Here is a 14,256-nt window from a genome sequence, read left to right on the forward strand (position 1 = left end):
CATGGGTCTCATACTGGTATTTAATCTGTATATATATAATGTTCAGGCTCTTGTGCTTCATCTCATGGGTCTCATACTGGTATTTAATCTGTATATATATATATAATGTTCAGGCTCTTGTGCTTCATCTCATGGGTCTCATACTGGTATTTAATCTGTATAAATATATATATAATGTTCAGGCTCTTGTGCTTCATCTCATGGGTCTCATACTGGTATTTAATCTGTATATATATATAATGTTCAGGCTCTTGTGCTTCATCTCATGGGTCTCATACTGGTATTTAATCTGTATATATATATATATATATATATAATGTTCAGGCTCTTGTGCTTCATCTCATGGGTCTCATACTGGTATTTAATCTGTATATATATATAATGTTCAGGCTCTTGTGCTTCATCTCATGGGTCTTTTACTGGTATTTTATCCTGTATATATATATATATATATATATATATATATATATTAATCTCGCTGGGGCCCTCAGAGCTCACAATTGAAATGCCGCCAGTATTCGCTCATCTGACTGACAGCTATGGGGTCACAGAGTTTTCCTGACCACATTCTACATTTACCTGTAGCATAAAGCTGAACTACGTTTCTCTGTAGACAGTCTGACTTGTTCTGTACATTCGGGTGATTGAGCCAACTCCATCACTTTCAGTGTGTTCTATAGGGGTGTTTCACCTTTATGTTAACTTTTATTATGTTATAGAATGGCCATTTCTAAGCAACTTTTCATTTGGTATTCATTATTTATAGTGTTTGAATTATTTGCCTTTTTTTCTGTCTCTTTCCATCTTTCAAACAGGGGTCAGTGACCCCATCTAAAAAACAAATGCTCTGCAAGGCTACGCGAGTATTGTTATTGTTACTTTTTATGACTCATCTTTCTGTCCATTATTCCTTATTCTAATCAATGCATGGCTGCTATGATAACTTGCACCCTAGCAACCAGAAACTGCAAACTGGAGAGCTTTTGAATAAAAAAACACAAATAATAAAAAATAAACACCAAGGAGCAGATTTACTAAGGGTTAAAAAACCCTCGAATTCGACCCTCAAAGTAAAATCCTTGGCATTTGAATATCGAATACTTCGATCGAATGATCAAATAAAAATCGTTAGATCGAACGATAAAATCCTTCAAATCAAATGATTCGAGCGATTTTGAGCGATCGATCGAAGGATTTTTATTCGTATACAAAAAACTTTGTGCTGGGGAAGGTCCCCATAGGCTAACATTGAACCTAGGTATGTTTAAAGTGGCAAAGTATGTAGTCGAAGTATCTTTTAAAGAGACAGTACTTCGACTATCGAATGGTCCAATAGTCGAACGATTCGATCAAAATCGATCGAATTTCACCCATTCGATGGTCGAAGTACCCAAAAAAATACTTCGATTTTTTGTTTTTCATTCAAATCCTTCACTTGAACTTAGTAAATCTGCCCCCAATTGTCTCAGAATATCCCTCTCTACATCAAACTAACAGTTCATTTAAAGATGAACAACTGCAAATACATTCTATAACTTGGCCAGCAGGTGGCAGTATTTCCCATGATGTTCATAAATCTCTCTTTGTCCCATAACCAGTGGCCGTGTTTTTTTTCCTCTAAAATGTAAAGGAATCTGTTTATATTTATGGTATTTTGGACCTTGGAGATCTATTGCTCATTGAAAAGATTTGTGTGGATAAAGCTTTGAGTATTTTCCATTTTTAGAGGATAAATCATCCTCATCATTTCTTTATATAGTGTCGTAGTCAGTTGCCCTTGCCCAATGGTTGTTGGAATTAAGTTTTTATATTATTCCCTTGTTTTCATGTGTTCATTGGTTTGAGTTCTAGGGGGTTTAAGCATGGGCCAATCAGAAACCAAAGTGTGTTGGGCTCTGCCTGTTGCTAATGTAGGTAAAATGCCACGTTCAACTGCCAGTTGAGGTGCATTTAAGTGTTCCCTGCAAGAGGAAAGTATAGAGGTTCTTCCAGGCCTCAGAGAAGATTTATTTAAATGGGTGGTTCACTTCTAATTTACCTTTTAGTATGTTATAGAATTGCCAGTTCTAAGCAACCTTCATTATTTTTTTAATAGTTTTTTGAATGATTTGCCTTCTTCTTCTTCGTCTGACTCTTTCCAGCTTTCAAATGGGGGGTCACTGACCCCATCTAAAAACAATTCTCTGCAAGGCTACAAATGTATTGTATTGGTAAACTCTAGTTTCTATTCAGGCCTCTCTCAACTATTCCTTATTCAGATCAGTGCATGGTTGCTATGGTAATTTGGACCCTAGCAACCAGACTGCTGAAATGACACACTTGAGAGCTGCTGAATAAAAAGCGAAATAAGTAAAAAACCACCAATAATAAAAAATGAAAACCAATTGCAAATTGTCTCAGAATATCACCCTCTCCATCATACTAACAGTTGAACAACTGCAAATACATTATATAACTTGGCCAGCAGGTGGCAGTATTTCCCTGTTATTTTTAGATAATGTTTCCTTGCAATATATTTAGTTGTTTATTCGCAATTCTCTCTTTGTCCTATAAACTGTGGCTCCTGTCTCTGTCTGTTCTCTGGTTACGACTCATGAAACAATGTAGCAAAAGTCAGTTCTCCTTCATGTCTGCTAATCAGCTGTCTGTTGGCCACACTGTTTCACGAGTCAAAACTTGCAGTGCATAAACAGTCAGATAAGATACTGCTTTCCACAGCCAACATGTTTCCAAAGACCAACAAAAATATGGAATGAATGTGTAGTTTAAAGTTGCTTAGAAGGATATATTAGGCACCCCCCCCCATGAAAACATTATTTTTATTCAGGTACCAGTAAACACAACACATTTTATTCCTTTTATATATAGCGGTTGTGCATCTCTCATTTATTTGTTTGGGAAATGCCATTTGCGCAACTGTAATGAAGCTGCTAATGAGTGTAATTACACCCATGCCAATAGCTGCCCAAGAGTCACTCGCACACAATGGGATCTCCTTATAGAGTGCAACCGAGAATAATAACAGTCACACATCCAAGGACGGCAACTCCGGGCAAACCGTAGCCAACTGCCTTTGTTGCTATAATAATATGTATGGGTGTCGAGCAAGGCTTCCACTTAATTTGGCCTTTTGTTCTCCAACATACAACACCCCGTGGGTGCAACACTGTATTGTTTGGCTGATAACAAGGCCACTTCTTCTAGCAGTTGGTCTGTTCATTTGATATTGCTCAGAAATTGCAGGTATTGCGTATTGAGTATTGTATTGAGTTTCCAGTTACAGTAACTCTGATTAATGACACTCAGGGTTCACTTCGGGCCGGTCTTGGTACTGCTTGTGTGAAGGTGGGCCCCACTTTCCTATGTTATTGTGCATCAGTGGGTTCCACTTCCTTCTGATATTGTTCAGAGATGGGTTCCACTTCCTTCTGATATCGTTCAGAGGTGGGTTCCAGTTCCTTCTGATATTGTTCAGAGGGGGTTTCCACTTCCTTCTGATATTGTTTAGAGGTGAGTTCCACTTCCTTCTAATATTGTTTAGAGCTGGGTTCCACTTCCTTCTGATATTGTTCAGAGGTGGGTTTCACTTCGTTCTGATATTGTCCATCAGTGGGTTCCACTTCCTTCTGATATTGTTCAGAGGCGGGTTCCACTTCCTTCTGATATTGTTTAGAGGTGGGTTCCACTTCCTTCTGATATTGTTCAGAGGTGGGTTCCACTTCCTTCGGATATTGTTTAGAGGTGGGTTCCACTTCCTTCTGATATTGTTCAGAAGTGGGTTCCACTTCCTTCTGATATTGTTTAGAGGTGGGTTCCACTTCCTTCTGATATTGTTCAGAGGTGGGTTCCACTTCCTTCGGATATTGTTTAGAGGTGGGTTCCACTTCCTTCTGATATTGTTCAGAAGTGGGTTCCACTTCCTTCTGATATTGTTCAGAGGTGGGTTCCAGTTCCTTCTTATATTGTTTAGATGGGGGTTCCACTTCCTTCTGATATTGTCCATCAGTGGGTTCCACTTCCTTCTGATATTTTTTAGAGGTGGGTTCCACTTCCTTCTGATATTGTTCAGGGGTGGGTTCCAGTTCCTTCTTATATTGTTTAGAGGTGGGTTCCACTTCCTTCTGATATTGTCCATCAGTGGGTTCCACTTCCTTCTGATATTTTTTAGAGGTGGGTTCCACTTCCTTCTGATATTGTTCAGAGGTGGGTTCCACTTCCTTCGGATATTGTTTAGAGGTGGGTTCCACTTCCTTCTGATATTGTTCAGAGGTGGGTTCCACTTCCTTCTGATATTGTTCAGAGGTGGGTTCCAGTTCCTTCTTATATTGTTTAGATGGGGGTTCCACTTCCTTCTGATATTGTCCATCAGTGGGTTCCACTTCCTTCTGATATTTTTTAGAGGTGGGTTCCACTTCCTTCTGATATTGTTCAGAGGTGGGTTCCAGTTCCTTCTTATATTGTTTAGAGGTGGGTTCCACTTCCTTCTGATATTGTCCATCAGTGGGTTCCACTTCCTTCTGATATTTTTTAGAGGTGGGTTCCACTTCCTTCTGATATTGTTAAGAGGGGGGTTCCACTTCCTTCTGATATTGTTCAGAGGGGGGTTCTACTTCCTTCTTATATTGTTCAGAGGGGGGGTTCCACTTCCTTCTGATATTGTTTAGAGGGGGGTTCCACTTCCTTCTGATATTGTTCAGAGGGGGGTTCTACTTCCTTCTGATATTGTTCAGAGGGGGGGTTCCACTTCCTTCTGATATTGTTTAGAGGGGGGTTCCACTTCCTTCTGATATTGTTCAGAGAGGGGTTCCACTTCCTTCTGATATTGTTTAGAGGGGGGTTTACACTTCTTTCTGATATTGTTCAGAGGTGGGTTCCACTTCCTTCTGATATTGTTTAGAGGGGGGTTCCACTTCCTTCTGATATTGTTCAGAGGGGGGTTCTACTTCCTTCTGATATTGTTCAGAGGGGGGTTCCACTTCCTTCTGATATTGTTCAGAGAGGGGTTCCACTTCCTTCTGATATTGTTTAGAGGGGGATTCCACTTCTTTCTGTATTGTTCAGAGAGGGGTTCCACTTCTTTCTGATATTGTTCAGAGGTGGGTTCTACTTCCTTCTGATATTGTTTAGAGGTGGGTTCCATTTTCCATAGGTGGGGTACAATTTCCTCTAGTATTGTCCATAAGTGAATACTTCTGACAGTGTCCATAGGTGGGTGTGAATGTATTCTGACATTGTACTGGGTGTTTAATACATTTTAGGGTTTCGCATCCACCTTTGGCATTACGCCAGTGATCAGGGCTTCCATGCTACTGGATGATCTAGGGGCGGGCAGAATCCAGTACTTGGATATCCTACTAAAGCCAAAGTACCCCTCTGAATATTTTTTGGGAGGTACTCTCGTATTCTGAAATCAAAGAAGAGAACCCAGACATATTAAAAGGCACAAAAGCTAGATATCGGCATATTTTTTATGTGGAAGCTTCCCCATACCTGTTCATTCCATCAGTTTCCATTAGAACATTCCTTCTCTGTATATTTGTATTTATATATATGGGAGGAGGGAGGTGCCATATTGATTCCCTTAGACAGTACAGTATGAGGGTATAGCTTATTGTGTGCCCAGAACATTCCTTCTCTGTATATTTGTATTTATACATATGGGAGGAGGGAGGTGCCATATTGATTCCCTTAGATAGTACAGTATGAGGGTATAGCTTATTGTGTGCCCAGAACATTCCTTCTCTGTATATTTGTATTTATACATATGGGAGGAGGTGCCATATTGATTCCCTTAGACAGTACAGTATGAGGGTATAGCTTATTGTGTGCCCAGAACATTCCTTTTCTGTATATTTATATTTATACATATGGGAGGAGGTGCCATATTGATTCCCTTAGACAGTACAGTATGAGGGTATAGCTTATTGTGTGCCCAGAACATTCCTTTTCTGTATATTTGTATTTATACATATGGGAGGAGGTGCCATATTGATTCCCTTAGACAGTACAGTATGAGGGTATAGCTTATTGTGTACAGTATGAGTGTGTAACAGTTACCTGTAGCCCTTGATTGACTTCACTGATTTTCTCCCCAAGTTTTGCTGCTGATTAGGTTCCCAGGAGAGGTGAGAGAAGGCTGGGTGACTGCTGTTTAGTAACCCTGTAAAGCAGATAATCTCAGTTCAGATCTTGGCCCCTGTACAAATTATGTTGTAACCCCACTTCCACCCCTAATCTGTGCATATATATATTGATAACAGTGCCAGATATCTGAAAGCAAAAAACCTGGGCAGTATTCAGAATAACAAATGACGTCACAATTGGCAACACATCAGCTGCTGCTACAGTTGATAACCTACAGTATATGTCCCTTTCATGATGTACAGTTACTCACCGGCCGCCCGGAACACGAGTGCATCTTTTCTCATTAAACTTTTAGACGCCGGTTTCAGGCGACTCTTTTCTTCTTCATTGGTAGTGGAAGCACCAGATCTGTGCAGCAATCCTTCTCCAGCCTTCAGAGATCCGGTACTGTCCCAAGCCTTAAGCGTCTGGTTCCTGTGCCTAAATCTGAGCAGCGGATCTGCTGAGGTGACAAGATGTGTCTGTTAGACTCAACACAATGTGTTTGGGTCTCCTACATGCTCTGTTTTGTAAACAGGGCATTGAGGTTGCTCATTAAAGGGATACTGTCATGGGAAAAAAAATTTTTTTTCAAAATGAACCAGTTAATAGTGCTGCTCCAGCAGAATTCTGCACTGAAATCCATTTCTCAAAAGAGCAAACAGATTTTTTTATATTCAGTTTTGAAATCTGACATGGGGCTAGACATTTTGTCAATTTCCCAGCTGCCCCTGGTCATGTGACGTGTGCCTGCACTTCAGGAGAGACATGCTTTCTGGCAGGCTGCTGTTTTTCCTTCTCAATGTAACTCTATGTGTCTCAGTGGGACATGGGCTTTTACTATTGAGTGTTGTTCTTAGATCTACCAGGCAGCTGTTATCTTGTGTTAGGGAGCTGTTATCTGGTTACCTTCCCATTGTTCTTTTGTTTGGCTGCTAGGGGGGAAAAAGGGAGGGGGATGATATCACTCCAACTTGCAGTACAGCAGTAAAGAGTGATTGAAGTTTATCAGAGCACAAGTCACATGACTTGGGGCAGCTGGGAAATTGACAATATGTCTAGCCCCATGTCAGATTTCAAAATTGAATATAAAAAAATCTGTTTGCTCTTTTGAGAAATGGATTTCAGTGCAGAATTCTGCTGGAGCAGCACTATTAACTGATTCATTTTGAAAAAAAATTTTTTTCCCATGACAGTATCCCTTTAAGCATTGTCCCTTAATTGCTTTCATCCTGTAAATAGTCCTTTATTCTAATGTTCCGATTGGCTTGAGGTTGGTCAGGCCCTGGGGGTATTCTAATGCTCTGATTGGCTAAGGCATTAGTAACATAATCATGACTTTTGTTCTATGGTTTCCAAAATGTGAACGTAAACTTTATGTGTTGCAAAAAATCCAGTGCAAGCATCTTTGTGATTGGTCTGATTAATAGTCTTTCTATCTCCCCCTTTTTATCATTAATTCTGATATTCAGAACCAGCTTACCTCTTATGGGCTGCAATGCCTTCCTGGGGCTCATATCCTTATTCTCTTCTCCCAGATCCTCTCGCCTGCCACAGAGAACAGAATACATATTGGCTAAATGCAATTAAAGGCACGAGTGCTGAGCAGGCAAGACAAGGTGCACCTACATTCCCTGGTCTTGAGCGTTTGCCAGTGGGTGCCATGTGAGATCACTGTCCATCTTGGGCCGCTGCAGCAGGAGGGACTCAGGTGTGAGGCTGCAAAGTGAAGCTACAGGTATATTATATAGTCTAGAGGGGCCTGTGAATCTGAAAAAGGTTTGTTTTTTTTGGAACAGAGGCTGCCATACTGTTGTTCCTCATACAATTTCACTGCTCTCTTGTGGCCAAATTTGTTTTACTGTAGAATAGCAATGTACCCTAAGACATTACCTTAGGGGAGCACCGGACATTCCCCTGGGATGCAGATCTCTCAGGGCCACGCTTGTTGCTCTGCTGGATCTTTTCTTCTGGCCGTGGACTGAAGGCATCACCATGAGAATCGGGCTGAGCAATGAGAATAACACAGAGGGTTGGAGATGTTCCTTGTGAATTTCTAGCGGCTGCCCACCCATTGGTTTCCCACCTCTGTGCTTCTGACTCACCTTGGTTGAACATTCTGCACCATCGCTGGATTCTGTAGTCCATGAGAGGATGGAATCTCTTCTAGATGGGAAAATGAAAGGGATTAATTTTTTTGAATTCATTTTCCAAGTAGTGTTTCTGCATTTCTGTACTTCATTTCAGCCAAAGGAGAAATGCCCAATAGCCCCCATGCCCCTTTTCACTAACATCAATAGTGACAGGTGGTTTAAATCCTAAAAATGCTATTGTTTGTACCTGGATTTTGAAGCGTTGACCAGGCCTTGGCTGAGCCTATGGCTGTCAAATGGATACCTGCATGGCTGGTTGCTTTTGTCGTGTGACCCTTGGAGATTAAAAGGGTTACCACTATCTTCAAATTTGCTTATTCTTCCCACTTCTGTAGCTAAATCAGCCCTGGACATCTCTAACCAACGGCATTGTAAATAAGGTAAAAGTTCATCTTACCATGCATTTTGGGAGTCTATTGAGGATATATCTAAAATCCCTGCCAAGAGAAGACAATCACAGCCAAGGACCCGAGGTGGAAATAATTGTCTCAGACACAAAGTACCTGCTAAGTGCGATGTATTCATCTTTGGCAGTGCGCTTGCTGACTGGACGGCTCTCATATCGTCCTTCACTGGTGATGGCGCAGACCGTGCAGGTGTACTCCATGTTGGGAGCCAGTCGACGGGCAGTATAAGACCGTGCCGTGCCCAAGTAAACCGGTTTCCCATTCAAACACAGTTCATAGTTGAAGAACCGGCCAAGAGGAGCTTTGGGACCTTCCCAAGTGATGAAAATCTCGCTTCGGCCAATGACATACAGATTTAGTTTTCTAGGAGCATGGTCTCTGTTGTCCATTGTTTTAGCAACCAAAGAGACGTTTTGGCTGTGTCCTGTTGATGTGCAAGCACTTACACTGAATGAGTACTTGGTGCATGGGGATAGACCTCCTGCTATGCAACTCAGCTCAGAGGTTGTCTCAATAACCACATCCTCGCGATACACTATGTAATATTTTATGGGGGCACCACAGTCTACTGGAGGGGACCAGCATAGCTTTATTTGTGTTGCTGTTCGGCCAATCACTTTGAAGTCTTGCGGGCTGCTGGGAATCGGTTCTTCCATCAACAGTACATAAACAGGACTGTCTTGGCTCTGGTCAACTTCAGTCTCCATGACAACCTTCAGGTGATACTCTTGGCCAAGTTTGCCCTGAGGGGCTAGAAAGGAGCAGGATGGGCCACAGTACAGAAGCCTGTCTCCATCGTACAGTCTGCAGGAATTAATAGAATGGTAAATGACAAACGTACAAATATCTATGACCTTTGGATGTCCAGGTTATAGTTTTTTATCAAAAGGGAACTATTGCGAAAACAAAAATTTAACATAAGTTTCATCATACTGAAATAAGAAATTTTCTAAATGTAACCTATTAAAATTCTGAACCATTTCCGAAATATTCAAGTTGCTCTTCACTATCCCCCACTCAGTATCTGTCTCTCTTCATTCTCTGGTCATGCAGGAGTTGGGAGTCTGATTTTGAATAACGTTAAATCCAATATATCTTTTTTTGCCTAGAATATGTATTAGAGCTCACTCTATTAAAATTACTGAAATCCGTTATTTGAGTGAACTCTAATACATCTGCTAAAAAAGGGAGCCCACCTTAAAGATGTATTGGATCTAACTGTCAATGAAAATCTGACACCCAACTCATGCATGAAGACAGAATGATGGGAAACAGAGAGAAGGATAGTTAAGATAAACTGGATTATTTAAGAAACAGTACATAATTTTTAATTGGTTGTATTTAGATGGTTTTTTTAATTCAGTGTCACAAAGTTCACTTCTATCCATTGTAAACTGTGAGTAGTATAAAACAATGGGCTGGTGCTGTGAATACTCACCTGTATGTAACTGGGAAGCCACTCTCTGCTCTATGACCCTCCCAGCTGACCCACACTGATCCAGAGTCTAGGAGCTTTGCTTGGGGGGCAGCAGGTTGGGGGAGTCGCTGAAGATTCTTTAATGTCTCCTCTGCCTCTTCCAGCACTTCCTTCCCCATGTCATGGGAGCTGACTACTTTCTGGGGAGGGTGCAATGGGCTATGATTATTATTACTGTTATTGCACCTATGTATATTTCTGAAAAATAGGCACAACATATTAAATGTGTTATATTGCTCCTGGTAATGTTGGGGATTTATTAAATGAAGGCTCCTAGTATTGGTGGGGACTAATTAGATGGGTGCTGCTGGTAATGTTTGGAATTAATTAGATGAATGCTCATGGTATTGGTGGAGACTAATAAAATGAAGGCTCCTCATAATGGTGGGAACTAATAAGATGAAGGCTCCTGGTAATGTTAAGGACTGATTAGATGAATGCACCTGGTAGCGTTGGGGATTAATTAAATGAAGGCTCCTGGTAACGGTGGGACTAATTAGGTGAATGTTCCTGGTAATGTTGGGGACTGATTAGATGAATGCTCCTGGTAGTGGTGGGGATTAATTCGATGAAAGCTTCTGGTAGTGGTAGGAACTGATTAGATGGAGCGAGAACCAACCATTTGGTTTTTTTTGGTGTGCTCCCACAATTAATGTGGACATGGTCTTGTGGTAAAATGGGTGTGGTTTAAAGTGGGTGTGGTTTAAAACCGGGAATGTTTAACACTGGCTTCCATTATCAGCCCTCCACCATAAGGCTATAACAATTCTGACCCTCGGCACCACAGAAGCTGGACAGCACTGAATTAGATGAATGCACCTGGTAGTGGTGGGGATTAATTAGATGAAGGCTCCTGATAATGTTGGGGACTAATTAGATGAATGCACATGATAGTGGTGGAGTCTAATTAGATGAATGTGCCTAATAATGTTGATGACAGATTAGATGAATGCTCCTCGTAATGTTGGTGGCTAATTAGATTAATGCAGCTGGTAGTGATGGATACTAAATAGAGGTATGCACCTGGTTGTGGTGGGGATTGATTAGATGAAGGCTCCTCGTAATGTTGGGAACTAATTAGATGAATGCACCTGGTAGTGATGGGTAATTATTACATGAATGCACCTGGTAGTGGTGGGGATTGATTAGATGAAGGCTCCTCGTAATGTTGGGTACTAATTAGATAAATGCACCTGGTAGTGGTGGGGATTGATTAGATGAAGGCTCCTCGTAATGTTGGGTACTAATTAGATGAATGCACTTGGTAGTGGTGGGGATTAGATGAAGGCTCCTCGTAATGTTGGGGACTAATTAGATGAATGCACCTGGTAGTGGTGGGGATTGATTAGATGAAGGCTCCTCGTAATGTTGGGTACTAATTAGATAAATGCACCTGGTAGTGGTGGGGATTGATTAGATGAAGGCTCCTTGTAATGTTGGGGACTAATTAGATGAATGCACCTGGTAGTGGTGGGGATTGATTAATCCCCAACATTACGAGGAGCCTTCATCTAATCAATCCCCACCACTACCAGGTGCATTCATCTAATTAGTCCCCAACATTACGAGGAGCCTTCATCTAATCCCCACCACTACCAAGTGCATTCATCTAATTAGTACCCAACATTACGAGGAGCCTTCATCTAATCAATCCCCACCACTACCAGGTGCATTTATCTAATTAATCCCCAACATTACGAGGAGTCTTCATCTAATTAGATAAATGCACCTGGTAGTGGTGGGGATTGATTAGATGAAGGCTCCTTGTAATGTTGGGGACTAATTAGATGAATGCACCTGGTAGGGGTTGGGATTGATAAAATGAAGGCTCCCGTAATGTTGGGGGCTGATTAGATGAATGCACCTGGTAGTGGTGGGTATTTGATTAGATGAAGGCTCCTCATAGTGGTAGTGGTAGAGACTGATTAGATGAATGCACCTGGAAGTGGTGGGGATCTCTTACTCACAGAGTAGCCATAGCGACCGTCTCTGTGGTGAAATGGCTTCATTAATCACAATGGTGTCCCAGCCAGAATTCCCAGAAACTGCCCCCTCGCTCCCTAGTAAATAAGGGTCCGGAGCTCAGATATAATGAGGATCCCATGGAAAGAAGCATAATTAATCTGCACAAATTGTTTATGTGACCTGCAGTCTTTGGCACAGTTTCTTTTCTTTTCCAAATTTACTGAATTGATAAATTCCCAGGGCAGTATAGGGGGCAATGCAACGGCTGAACTGAAGGGGTAACTAAAGCAAATTGAATCCTGAGTAACTCTCCAGTCATTGAGAAGGAAACGATTGAAACAGTGTAGCATTCGGGAGAGAAACTCGCAAAAGGGACATTGGAGTCTTTGCTGCTACGTTGTTTCTTGTTCTGTTGCAGATAAGTTCTTATCAGACTTAGAGGCTACATACCTTTAGCATTGCTTCCAGTAGCTGGTGCTGGCGCAGTCTAATAACCCCTTTTGGCAGGCTGGATAAAACCTTCAGTGTCCTGTAAAGAAGAGGAAGAGTTGTATTGAGATCTTACCAGGATCATCCCTATGAAAATCCACTGCCAATGTACAAAGCACAAAAGGTTGTATGTAGTTGATATTAAAAGCAGTGTTTGTCAGTGAGCATGGGCAAAGCCCCAGTGGGTAGGATTAAGGGCACAAGCCTAAGTACGTACATAGCTGCAAACCAGCAGGATTCCTGCTACTCTGACTACAGCAGGCAGCACAGCGTGTCCAAAATTTGGGGGAAGTTTCGGCTTTGTAGAATGTGCTGGTGCCCCGCTTGGTCAGTGGCGAGGCAAGTGAGTGCAAAGCAGGCATTACGGCTGCAGCCTTTATCCTCTGCCGACATTATTTCTTCCAAGGCAAGCACCTGTAATGGGCACAGAATCCAGGTTACGTCAGCTGCGAGTGCACAATAATTGGGCTGCTCTCCTTCCCATGGTCAGACAAGAACCTCATGCCCTGGATGATGAATCCAGTCTCCTCCCAGTGGTTACCCAGATACAGGATTCTGCTTCTCTAAACGTGGGTGACTACTAGGAGAATGGATTCACTGATACCTGGAAGCTTAATGTTTGACTATGGTTCTATGGGTCTTCATGTGTTTCTTACCATCTCATTGGCCTCTGGCAGACTCAGCACCCGTGTCCTCCCCACATCTGTATCACAGAGACGCCCCAGGGCAAATGCTGCATTCAGGCCGCACCCTGTGGGGAAACAGAAATATCTGTTGGTCCAGGGGACTTTTTTTGTATGATCTCATTTGAAGGTGACTATTTCCAATGATGATTCCCTTGCAGGGTTTGTACACTATGACCTACTCGCTATGTAATATCCCCATGGCAGCACCGGCTTCTTTTTGAAAACTTCACTTATTTCCCAATTCAAACTCATGTAGGCACAGCATCCATGTTGCTTAGCACTGGCAGCCAATAGCTAATCAGGAAAGTCCTCCTGTCCTTTCAAGAAAATTAGCCTCTACCTGACTGCCCCAATGTTAGAATAACCCATTTTTCCTTGTTTTTTTCTTACCCAGATGGTCTCCAATTAAGTCAGAGATGCATGTTAAGCAATGTTAGATTCAGCAGGGCACTATGGCAGCACCTTGTTATCAACATGCCCCACGTGGCCAACCCTTGTTTATAAACTGATTCCCTGATGTCCTCTCTGGCCCCGTAACCAAATGCACTTGGGTTCAGGAAATACTGGGTCAGGCCAATGTTTGCTTGGATTAGTCTCGCCTTGGTTGCTGAGTATCTGTCAGGCGATATAATGCCGTGTTTACTCTGTGCAGCTTTCCCTCTTGGCTACTCCATGTCCATGGTCACCCTCCTTGTGTCAACTCCATTTTTTTACATTTGTTTGTGCCGTTTTTCTGGACCTGTCACATTATGACCAATCTGAACTCACTCAAGGTAAATAACCAGAGCACGCCGTGTGCTCTCGTACTGACTGTCACTATATCTGTCTATAGGGCTTATTTGCACAACCAGCAACAACTGATTGCACGAAGAACTCCAGTTCCAATGTTTCTATATATCTGTTACCTTGTTATGAGCTAAGGGGCCCAGTCTGAAGGCCAGTTAGGGGGAGATTTG

General features: G+C 42.0%; 1 protein-coding gene across 1 annotated transcript; it reads right to left on the minus strand.

Annotated features, from left to right (window-relative positions):
• Positions 1 to 5,292: 5,292 nt before the first annotated feature.
• LOC121397054 lies at positions 5,293 to 12,921 on the minus strand. The gene is made up of 12 exons (XM_041572890.1): positions 12,832 to 12,921; positions 12,576 to 12,654; positions 10,122 to 10,300; positions 9,143 to 9,487; positions 8,780 to 8,877; positions 8,229 to 8,289; positions 8,017 to 8,130; positions 7,753 to 7,842; positions 7,607 to 7,671; positions 6,395 to 6,586; positions 6,058 to 6,160; positions 5,293 to 5,404 (listed from the first exon to the last, which is right to left on the minus strand). Coding segments are annotated over exons 1-12 (1,440 nt in total). The 5' UTR covers positions 12,834 to 12,921.
• Positions 12,922 to 14,256: the final 1,335 nt, after the last annotated feature.

Source organism: Xenopus laevis, chromosome 8L (assembly GCF_017654675.1).
Source record: "Xenopus laevis strain J_2021 chromosome 8L, Xenopus_laevis_v10.1, whole genome shotgun sequence".
Lineage (NCBI taxonomy): Eukaryota > Metazoa > Chordata > Amphibia > Anura > Pipidae > Xenopus > Xenopus laevis.

What these genes read in the sequence shown, in the direction of transcription:
- LOC121397054 (XM_041572890.1), bottom strand. An exon ending in AACGCTCAAGACCAGGGAAT is followed by an intron (nt 7,672 to 7,752) that starts GTAGGTGCACCT and finishes TCTCTGTGGCAG; the next exon opens with GCGAGAGGATCTGGGAGAAG. An exon ending in GGCATTGCAGCCCATAAGAG is followed by an intron (nt 6,587 to 7,606) that starts GTAAGCTGGTTC and finishes TTGTCACCTCAG; the next exon opens with CAGATCCGCTGCTCAGATTT.